This window comes from Sorex fumeus, unplaced genomic scaffold (assembly GCF_029834395.1).
Source record: "Sorex fumeus unplaced genomic scaffold, SorFum_2.1 ptg000122l, whole genome shotgun sequence".
In the NCBI taxonomy this organism is placed as follows: domain Eukaryota; kingdom Metazoa; phylum Chordata; class Mammalia; order Eulipotyphla; family Soricidae; genus Sorex; species Sorex fumeus.
The window spans coordinates 55449494-55460348 of NW_026606179.1; the positions used below are offsets into that span (position 1 = coordinate 55449494).

A 10855-nucleotide genomic window follows, 5' to 3' on the forward strand; every position below is an offset into this window, starting at 1 on the left:
CCTAAAATCAAACTCTTGATTCTCACAGCCCACCCTCAAACTATTTCAGGAAATGGCAATACATTTAAAATCCTTGACTTTATTTATTTATTTTGCATTTTGGGTCACACCCAGCGATGCACAGGGGTTACTCCTGGCGGTGCTCAGGGGACCATATGGGATGCTGGGAATCGAACCCGGGTCGGCTGTGTGCAAGGCAAACGCCCTACCCACTGTGCTATCTTTCCAGCCCCTAAAATCCTTGACTTTAACTTGGGACTTATACTTTACATACACTCTCTCTGCAACTTTGGTCAATTACCTTCAAAATATATCCAGAATTACAGCTGCTTCCCACTTCCTTCCCAGGTACCATCTTGGTTTAAGACCTTCTACTGGCTTATACACACCCCACCCCTCCACCAAATCCCTCCATTGACTTCTCATTCTTTGTAAAATTCCAAGTTCTTCCACTGGAGAGAACTCAACAGGATGAGCATGTGGGATGTCTCTGGGGGCAATCCCCACCACCGCATATCACACACACTCTACCCTAGAACTGCCGAATGCAAACCCAGAGCACCGGGGCCTGGAGCAGTCCCTGAGCTCTGCTGGGTGTGGTCTAAAAACCAAAAACAAACAAAGGCAGCTCATCAAGTAGAACTCAAAGCTCCAAACTGTTTTGTGCTAGATCCCTTTGATCTCACCTCCTGACACTCTCCGCTGCCCCTTCTCTAGTCTGCTCTAGCTAGCTAGCTAGCTACCCAGGCTCCTTCCTGTTCCCAGAATAAGCCAAACACTTCACCTAATTAGCATTCTGTCCCACCATCACTTAGTCACCAGCCCTGCTTCATTTTTCTAAAGGGCACCTGACATAGTTGACTTCTCCCACTAGAGCAAAGCTGCCGGCTCCCGCTCCGTGTTTCTCCCTAATATCCAGAACACCATTGGCAACAATAACATCTAAGTGGGAAATTCAAAGTCTTTTCTCCCTTACAAACAAGCAAGCAGGGCTCCCCGGGTTTAGCTCATGAGAGTGCACGCCTCATTGGTCTGAGACCCCGAATTTGATCCCCGGTACCACAGGGACAAAAACAAAAAGACAAACAAAAAACAAAAAAACACCTGGCTGCCCAGAGACCCACAAGTTGAAAATAACAAAGATACTTCCAGAGTGAAACTAGAATCCACAACATGCTTCAGGAATTTCAATGGGAGGAAATGATGAAAGGCGACGTTGAAAACCCGCCAGGACAGCCGCATCCAGGGCACGTGGCGGATCATGTGCCCCGTGAGCCCACATTCTTGTCACACAGTCACCTGCTCGTAAACAGAGGATGACCCGGAGCACACTGCCCTGCCGCCTGCTGGGAAGACAGCAATGACATCGCTGGGAATGTCAGGACAGGGGCCCTGGCAGGTGACACACACCCACCCACGCACGCAGCCCATCCGGGCGGGTGTGGGGTGCGGGTGCTCCCTGCTGAGCCCCTGCCCCTAAGGACCAGGGTGTCTTCGCCAGCAGAGCGTGGCTACTCCCCCGCCGGCTCACTGGGGCTGCTTCTCCTTGGCTGTTTACTCGGGAATCAAGGGGCTGGGGAAGAGGGCAAAGTGGGGAGGGCGTTTGCTTTGCATGAGCAACCATACCCAGCATCCTATATGGTCCCCCGAGCACCCCCAGGAGGAACTCCTGAGTGCAGAGCCAGGAGTAACCCCTGAGCATTGCCGGGTGTGATCCCCCAAAAAAGCAAATAAATAAAAAAATAACTTGGTGAATCAAGGAGGACACGGGGTCTGTTTATAAACTCAGGCCCAGGGTGGGCTGCTCTCTGCCGTCCGGCTCTCCGAGATGCGATAGCTGCACGGCCTACTCGAGCAGCGGGGCCCTTGCCCTCCCGGCCACCTCCCGTCTTGACCCCCCTCACCCCGCCGAAAGTCTCTCCTCGCCGCCCCCCTGCAGCCAGCGGGGCCCGCACCTGGGCAACCCCGCGGGGCTCTTCCGCGTCGGGTCCCGCCCCCGCCGGCCGGCCGGCCGGCGCCGGAAGCCCCGCCCCCGCCCGTTGCTAGGCGCCGGCGCCGGAAGTCCCGCCCGCCGCGTAGTCCCCGTCGCCGCCGCCGCCGCCGCCGCCGTTGTTGTTGTGGTCGGTGCGCTGAGCTCCGCGGCTCCCCGGGCCGGCTGCGTCCTTCCCCGCCGCCGCCATGAAGTGGATGTTCAAGGAGGACCACTCGCTGGGTGAGCGGCGGGCCCGGGGGCGGCCGCGGGGCGCCGGCGGGGGTCCCCTCCCCCACTCGGGCCGGGCCGGGCGGGGCCGCGGTCGGCGCGACTCGGGGGGGCCCCCCCGCCCCGGCGAGGCCCAGGCCGGGGCCCGGGGCGGGGGGCGCGCGGGGGGCGCGGGCCGGGCCGTCAGCCGCGCGTGTTGTGCGTCTCTCCTTAGAACACAGATGCGTGGAGTCGGCCAAGATCCGAGCCAAGTACCCCGACCGGGTTCCGGTGAGTGTCGGGACTTCCCCGCCCCCTCGCCGCCCTGCCCCCCTCCCCCGCCGCCTCCGGTCGGGAACCCGGGGCGGGGGGGTCCCCGCGGGCCCGCCCGCGGCAGCCCAGGGGGTCGGCGGCGGCCGCACGGCCCCGGGTTCGAGGGGGAGCCCCCCCGGGGGTCGGGCGGGTGCTGTTCAGGCGGCCCCAGTGCTGAATCCGCCGATCTAGGCCAGCCGCGGTCGGTCGGGGCTCCCTGGCCAATTATGTAAGGACGATGTTCTAGGACGGGCGACAGTGTCACTTGGGGGAGCAGGGGGGCCGGGAGACCGTCGCCGGGCGCCTGGAAGTGGCTCCGGAGCTTCAGGACGTTGGTCTTGAACTTGGAGCCTCCGCCTCTCGCCTCTCTTCCCGCACCCGCCACCCCTTCCGGGCCTTCCCCCTGCTCGGTGGTAATGAGTCGGGCTGTGTCCGCCTCCCCGGGCAGGGGAGATGCTTTCTGGCCATTGATTTTTAGAGGACATCCAGTCCTGTTGTTACGGCTCTTGGCTTGTGCATGATTGCTCTGGGGACCGAGCAAGAGGGACAGATTGGAGACCTAGTTCAGGGAAAAGCAACAGGCCAAAGGGGTGGTCTGGTTCTGGCCCGGGAGTGCTGATAACCCCCCAGTTGGGTTGTAATTCTGGTCGCCCCGGTTCCTGGAGACCTTAGTTCCCCCTGCAGAGTGAAGGCAGAGCTGTGCTGGGGTTCTGGGGTTACAGGGTGGAGAGGGAACCTCCTCATGTCTTCTTGAGGCGGCCGGGACAGCATGGTGGGAAGCTTCATAAGAAGGGCTGAGATCAGGGATGAGAAATAGAATCGCTGACCACAAAAAGGCACTTACCGCTTCTCCGTAACGCATTTATATTGGTGGAGCACTTTTCCTCAACCTTCTCCCGATCATGGTCCTTTTCCAGCCTTGTTTTCCTTCCTGTGGATCCATTTGCCCCCTGGTTTCATTCTGTGGCCACCATTTACGTGTTTTCACCTGGGGCACCCTTGAAATTCCCTGGGGTGCCTTGGGGGGTAGGAGGGGGCCTATGTCATTCCCCTGGTTATGCAGTGCTACTCTGTAGTGTGGTTTCCTGAGCCAGGACATGTGTCGTGTTGTTCCCCCCACCCCCCCCCCCCAGCTGAATCTGGTCTCGGACAGTTTGAGGCCTGAGCCTCACAGTCGATGTTCAGTTCTGACCTCCCTTTGCTTCCCCAGGTGATTGTGGAGAAGGTGTCAGGCTCTCAGATTGTGGACATTGACAAGCGGAAGTATCTGGTCCCATCTGACATCACTGTGGCTCAGTTCATGTGGATCATCAGGAAAAGGATCCAGCTTCCGTCGGAAAAGGCCATCTTCCTGTTTGTGGATAAGACGGTCCCACAGTCCAGGTGAGAGGTAGTGCTGGTCGTGCCCATCCGCTTGGCTGCTCACAGAATTCAGTGCTTTGGAGGTCTGAAAATGCTCTGTGGTCCTGAGTAAGGCTTTTGAATTTGCTGCTGTCAGGAGCTCCAGGAAAGGAAGAACGGTCTGTATGTGGGAGTTAATTTGAGTTAAGAAAACAGGACAAAGCGTGAACTTTTGTTGTTGTTGTTGTTTTCTTTTTGGGTCACATCTGGCGATGCACAGCAGTTACTCCTGGTTCATGCACTCAGGAATTACTCCTGGCGGTGCTCTGGGACCACATGGGATGCTGGGAATCAAACCTGGGTCGACCTTGTGCAAGGCAAACGCCCTACCCGCTGTGCTCTCGCTCCAGCTTGAAAGTGTGAACTTCTTATTTCTTGAGTATAATGAAATGCAGAAGAAATCTAACCTTAGATTCCTGAGAATTCTTTAAAATAGCTGAAGACTGAGCATAAGCCATCAGTACAACTAAAGCCAAAAAAGTGATTTCCTGCTGGTGGGCTGGGTCCTGTCATTCTCTGTGCAGCTCCTGTAGGTACTCTCTGTTCGTCCGCTCTCTCCAATCTCAGTCACACCCAGGTCACCGTGAGCGTCCGGGCTGCCTGATCCTTGAGTCTGATAAAACGGACTCAGTTTTATCCAGTAATGGGCACTGAAGTTGCTTTGCAGGCTCGCCTCTTCCCTCGTCACCCCTGGGTCTGAAGGGCCCAGCAGCCAGCATTGTGGTCTAGCTGTGCTGCCTGGGAGCAATCTTTGGGATGACTCGGGTCCCGCTTCTCGGAGGGGCTTTGCAATTCCCTTCTGTGTGGGAGACAGCCCAGCTTTAGTCCCCTGTGCAGAGGAGAATGGACTGGCTCCATCTGAATTCCTAGTCAGCCCTTTCCCGTTATTGATTGAGGACTTCTAGGCCTTGTGCCAAAGGCGGCCCTTCCCCCGAGTGTGAGTTCCTGTCATTGGTGTCACCCAGACCAAGTTTCATTGGTTCCATCGCAAAAGCAGCACTTCTCAGTGCCAAGCCTCCTGTCTGTTTGCTTTTGTTTTAGCTTTCTGGGCCACACCCAGCTGTGCTCAGATCTTACTCCTGCTCTGAGGATCACTCCAGGATCACTCCTGGCAGGGCTCCGGGGACCAGATGCTGTGCTGGGGATTAGACCCCCGTTAGCCACAAGCCAGGCCTCACTTGGTATTCTCAGCCCCTCACTGCTGCTGCTTGAGACGCGCTCACTGTGGTCACGCTGTGTTTTTGAAAATCCTTGAAAGCAGCAGAAGAGGCCTGCGTTATTTTGCTACAAACGGTAGATGCTCAGGCTCTGTGCCCCGGTTTCCCGTCCCAGGCTCCGCTACTTCTTCTTTCAGTGGTGAGAGGTAGGAGGAGAAGAGAGGAAGTTCTTCGCTCAGGCTGGGTTTTGCCTCGGCTGCCCCCAGGTTTACTGGTACCGGTAGGCCCAGTGGTGGTGGTGTTGCCAGAGTGACCCTGCCCGCAGTGGAGGTGGGCCTGGGCATCTGTGGTCACTGCGTTTCCGCCCAGGTGCGGGGGGAGGAAGTGGGTACCGGGACCTGTGGCGTTGTGCGGGCTTCCTTCCTCCGCTGGTGTCTGCAGGAAGTGGAAGGCGACTCTGGAGACGCTCTAACGGCTCATCCAGCGGCTAAAACGGCTGCAGGTTTTGGCAACCCCCCTCCCATTATTCCTGAGCTATAAATAGAACTGGAAATGAAAAGTGATTCTCAGGGCAGCAAGCGCTGCTCCAGGGCCATTTTCTCTTCAGGGCCCATTTGCTTCTCCAGAGTCAGGCGTGAGGTGCAGAGCGGCCGGGCTCGGAGAAGAGGCTCAGGCCCCTGGGCCCGGCCCGCCCGCAGTTGGCCCAGGTTCTGTCTTTGGGCCCCGTACTTAATGCAGCACCCTGTAGTAGGGGAGGTGGGAGTGGGTTGGGGGAGTTTTTTCTTTTTGCTTTTTGGGTCACACCTGGAGATGCGCAGGGGTTACTCCTGGCTCTGTACTCAGGAATTACTCCTGTCGGTGTTCAGGGAGCCATATGGGATTCTGGGATTCGAACCCGGGTTGGCTGCATGCAAGGCAAACGCCCTACCTGCTATGCTATCGCTCCAGCCCCTGGGGGAGTTATTCTTAAAATCAAATTTCTGGGAGCCTGAGTGCTGCACAGCTGGGCGCCTTCATTGTATGAGGGAAGCCTGGATTTGCACTGCACAGTTCCCCCGAGCACTGCCTGGAGTGACCCTGAGCACTGAGGCTGGAGTAGTTCCAGCACCACCGTGCTAGGTGTGGCAGAAAAATTCAAATGGGGAAAAAAAAAGCCATACTTGGTCTGCAACAAGTCTAGTGAGTCCCTTGGGTTTATGCCTATGCTAATCCAGCTGCCTGGGGTCTGCCCCACTCTTCCCAAGGCTGAGGTCTCCCCAGTCTTCGGGGAGCAAAACCTGAGGTCAGAGACAGACGCGGCCTGCAGGGCTCCCCCTGTGGTGGCAGTCAGATCTGCTGAGACCAGGAACTGCACCAGCCCCTCAGTCACTCACCCTGGCCTCTGGCTGAACTTCCGCCCAGGGTGTGGAGTGATCATCTGGTCAGTCCAGTGTCATGATTGGTGTCAAAGATTAATTCTAGAAATAGAGGCAGCTTTCTGTTTTACTTCTGAAACTTAAAGAGGAGGTGGGCAGAAGCTCTTAATTGCCTTTTTTGATTTAGCATTGGGAAGTTAAATTCTCTGTCAGCACCTGCATTAACAATTTGGCCAAAAACGAAAGGGAAACTAACTCCCTGGGTGCTGACAGGCCTTGAGAGTGGGGGCGCCCTCTCTGCTGGGGCTTTAGAGGGGACTCAGGCCTGGGGGTAGCACTGATTTGGCAGTCTTTTGTTTAGAAGACAGTCTTGATAATCCTGTTTAAAATAGAAACGTGAGTGCGTTTTTAAATATCTCAAGATGCTTAACTTGGAATGTTACGTAGGGAACCACCTGTGCTATTTAGATGCTTTTTTCTTATTTCTGGGTATGAGGAAACCATGGGACCATTTCTGGTCTCTTGAAGACCAGATTTCGTTCAGCTGTAGAATAGTGTCTAATTGTAGCAGAAAGAAGTTTGATAAGGGAACATCCAGCGATGGCTTTAGATTCCCGGAGGCCTTCAGGGTCTGGTGACTTTGAGGTGTGACTTTCGGGAGCTACAGCACTGGCCGTGGCCTCCAGACCGTCCCCCATCTGTGCAGCGGTGACCCTTGTCGGGAAAGCACGCGGGCTCTGGGCAGAGGGGGCGGGGCATGTGCGGTCAGTCTTGGTTGCGGGCCAGGAGCTGTCCACGCTGGTCGCCTTGTGCCCTCTGACTGTTGCTTCCCCTAGGCGCATGGCAGCTCCTAGCTCCAGCTCCTCTCAGAGGCATCTTTCCCATTGGCGGTTTTTTTTTCGCTGGAGATGTGGTTTTGTCTGGATCTGAATGGGGAACTGAGAGTTTGGGGGGCGGGCCTGGAGAGGTGCTTCAGCGAGCTGAGAGCACATGCTTTGCATGTAGGCGACCTGGTCCGGTCCCCAGGATGACATGGTCCCCCGAGCACTGCTAGGAACAATCCCCAAGCTTCAAGCAGGGAGTGGCCCCCAGCACCACCGGAACAACAGAAACGACAGAAAACCATGCCCATGCATTTTGGGGGTAGTTGCGGTTCATTTCCCCTGGTGCGCCGGGACCCCGCTGCATCCTCGGTGGGCTGGCCCCAAGGGACAGCTGGCCCAGCGTGAACAGCTCCTGGCCCGCAACCAAGCCTTTGGCATCCTCCGTTTCCTTCTGTACCACGCCACAAGCGTGGGGCGCAGTGGCACCTGGGTCTGGGCAGCAGCCTGAGCGCAGGTCCCCTGTGGGACATCAGGGGGCCGTCTGCGACCCCTGCCGTGACTCAGATGGCTCGGCACTGGCGCTCTCCTCAGTGGCTGAGGAGCCGGGCCTAAGGGACACGGGCCTTCTGCGCTCACCGCCTATGACTGGCCGCGCCTGCCTCCCTGCACGTCGCCTGACTGTCCTCCTCATGCAACTTTCAAGAAATGTCGAAACGGTCTGTGGCCAGCTCTGACTCCAGGCCAGGTTATTCCATGTCTCTCTTCCTCCTTCCCTCTGTCTCTTCCTCCCTCTCTCTCCCCCATTTCCTCCCCCCTTCTCTCTGTCTCTCTCATAGCACCCAGGGATGCCTCCAAATCAGGGTTCTCTCGCAGGCTGCTGAGGTGCTTGTAGCTCCCAGCAGTGAGCAGTATCTGTTTCCAAGTTCCTTTTCAAAAGGATCCCCTGGGTGTAAGGACACGGCGCGGCCGCCAGCGAGACCGTTACTCAGCTGTCGGTGACAGGACCTGGCCACTTGGAGGGGAGCGGCTGGCACTGCCACTCTCCCGAGGAACCTGTGAGGAAGGTCACGCCTCGGGCTGGCCCACCCTCACCGCCAGTCACAGCAGCCGCGCCGTGCAGGCTGCCTGGGGACCCATAGCAAAGTGGCCGAGTGAGTTCGCGTGGATGACCTTGCCCGGGTGTGGCCGCTTCCTGTGTGTGAGTGTCAGAGGATGGTGCCCGTCTCACAGGACGGTCAGTTCCTGAGTCACCTACAGCAGCACCGAGCCCAGCTGGCTGTCATGGTTGGGGTCTTAAATTAGACGACGGAAGCCTGAGTGTAGACATTTGGTCTGTGTATCCGTAGGGGTGGAGAGAGGCCCTGGCAAGTGGGTCTCCTCCAAAAAGACCAGAACCTCCTGTCTGGGGACCATGTCTCAGCCCGCTCCTCTTGGAATCAGCTTTTTTTTGGTGCCAGGGGTCAAAGCCGGGGCCTTGTCCATGAGAAGCGCGTGCTCTGAGCTGTCCCCCACTGTCAGTCTTAGCCGTGGTAACACAGGCTGAGGGGGGCAGGGGGACTGTACGTAGGAGCCCAGGTTTCTGTCCCGAGCAGCACTGGGTGTGACACAAAACCAAGGGACTTGAGTCTGGGTCGGACGTGAGACGGCCTTACTCGGAGGGAGGAGGGCCGGCTGGAGTGGTGTCCCAGTTCTGCAGGCTCTCTGGAGCCCGGGGTCCCCTCTCTGCTCACTGCCACCCAATGGCATCTGTGCTGCAAGAGTGATCTGACATTTCCTTGTCGCCTCATGGTGAACAAAAGAGAAAGAGGTCAGGTTGATTGTACTAGATTGTACTCACCCGGTATGTGTGAAGTGTCCGTGTGTAATCAAGTCGAGGTATTTCACTCTTCAAATACTCTCTTTCTTTGACTCTTGTGTATGTTTTACCCTCAGCGCATCCCAGCTCAGTTAAGCGGCATCTGAGTGCTGAGCCATGGCCCTCTGGGGGCAGTGCTCCGGGAGCGGCCTGCCCTGCCCCGTGCTGGCCGCGGGCGTCTTAAGGCCAGTGTCCTCCGCCGCAGGTTGTTGCTTCACAGCGCGCAGACGAGCAGAGCACACACCCCTTTAGGGCCCTGGCCGCGCTCCTGTTCCCGGGAGGCCGCACAGCGGGTGGGCCAGAGCAGCACTTGGGGTCTCCGCCGTGACCTGGCCCCTGTTGGCCCCCCCGCAGTCTGACACAGTCTTACGGGGGCTTCCAAGTCGCAGTCTTGCTGCCGTAGCCGCACTCCCTACAGCTGGTTTGTCTCCGGTTTCTCGAAGGCCACCTGGCCCGCACACACACCTGGTTCCCCGACAGCCCGCGTGGCCCGTGCACATCCGGTTCCTGACGGCCTGCGTGGCCGCGCACACCCTATTCCTGGGTGTTACTAGGCTCCCCTGGAGCTGGTTCAACTCGGTCTCGCGGCAGAGCCTGCCAGTCGGTGTGGCAGTGCTCTCCCACCCACACGTTTAGTTTGACAGCAGCTATTTCTGGAAGGTTCCTAGGAGGGTGGGGCTGGGCCTCTCTGGATCCCCCACGCAGAGCCAGAGCTTTCTGTGTTCATGTGAGGAAACACGTCCCCTCCCGAGCCCCACAGCGTCCTGCGGGGCGGCTTCCCCCAGATGAGCCCAGACACTCCCTGGGCTGCGACCGCCTGAAGGAGGAGCGCGCCTGGGTTCTCCTTCCTGGGCCCTCCGCTCACACAGAGACAACAGTGGAGCTTGTTTCCTCCTCACCCTGGTTGTGCAGGGTACCAGGAGACGTTCCAGAAGCAGGAGGCTGAGCGCACTCCGGGAGAGGGCGGCCCCGGCAGAGGCCTGGGCTGGAAGGCTAAGGGGAGGCCAGTGCTGAGTCCTTGGCAGAAGAATGGAGCATGGCTCCGTCTCACTCCCATCCGGCTGCAGTTCCTTCGCTGCCGCACAGCAAGAGATCGCGGGCAGCCGACTGCCCTTCCCCGCCCGCTGCCTGGAAAGGCGGGCTGGGTCCGCGAGCCCCCAACTCAGGTGTTTGTGTTTCTCCCTCCAGCCTAACGATGGGACAGCTGTACGAGAAGGAGAAAGACGAGGACGGATTCTTGTATGTGGCCTACAGCGGAGAGAACACCTTCGGCTTCTGAGGGCCGTGTTGGGCCGCGCCCCCCGCTCGTGTCCCTTGTACATAGCCGGCCGCTTTCCGTTCCCGCCAGGACCTCCCAGACAGACATGGTAGTGCGTTTGTAACTGGATTTAGTTCTTTAATATATTATCGGAAGGTTTTGTTTCCTTAGAGTAGTAAATTATCACACAGTTTTATTTCGAGTTTTCTTTTCAGGCTGTCCTCATGGCTACCCTCTGCCGGGAACACGTTCCTCTGGGGGCCATGAAGATGTTTCCATTCGAAGTGAGATAGGTGGGTTGTTCAAGTTAAAGGGAGAGACACTGACACTAGCTCTGGATTATGTTTGAAGTGTTAGGTGGCTAAGTATTAAAAGCATCCAAATTAAATCCTTCGCAATCAGAATACTTGCTTCACTAGATTTTGCCAACTGCCAATCATGTTGGACTGAAATAATATGTTCCTCTTCTGAAACTATTAAATAATTAACAATAAAATTTCCTCTTATAAAGGCA

The 10855-nt window shown here is 57.4% G+C and overlaps 1 protein-coding gene across 1 annotated transcript; it reads left to right on the top strand.

Moving 5' to 3' along the window:
• The first annotated feature begins 2054 nt into the window (after positions 1 to 2054).
• Positions 2055 to 10855, top strand: GABARAPL2 (GABA type A receptor associated protein like 2). Its single transcript, XM_056136708.1, has 4 exons — positions 2055 to 2212; positions 2415 to 2470; positions 3702 to 3874; positions 10272 to 10855. Exons 1-4 carry the CDS (start codon positions 2179 to 2181, stop codon positions 10360 to 10362), a joined length of 354 nt encoding a protein of 117 aa, XP_055992683.1. The 5' UTR covers positions 2055 to 2178; the 3' UTR covers positions 10363 to 10855.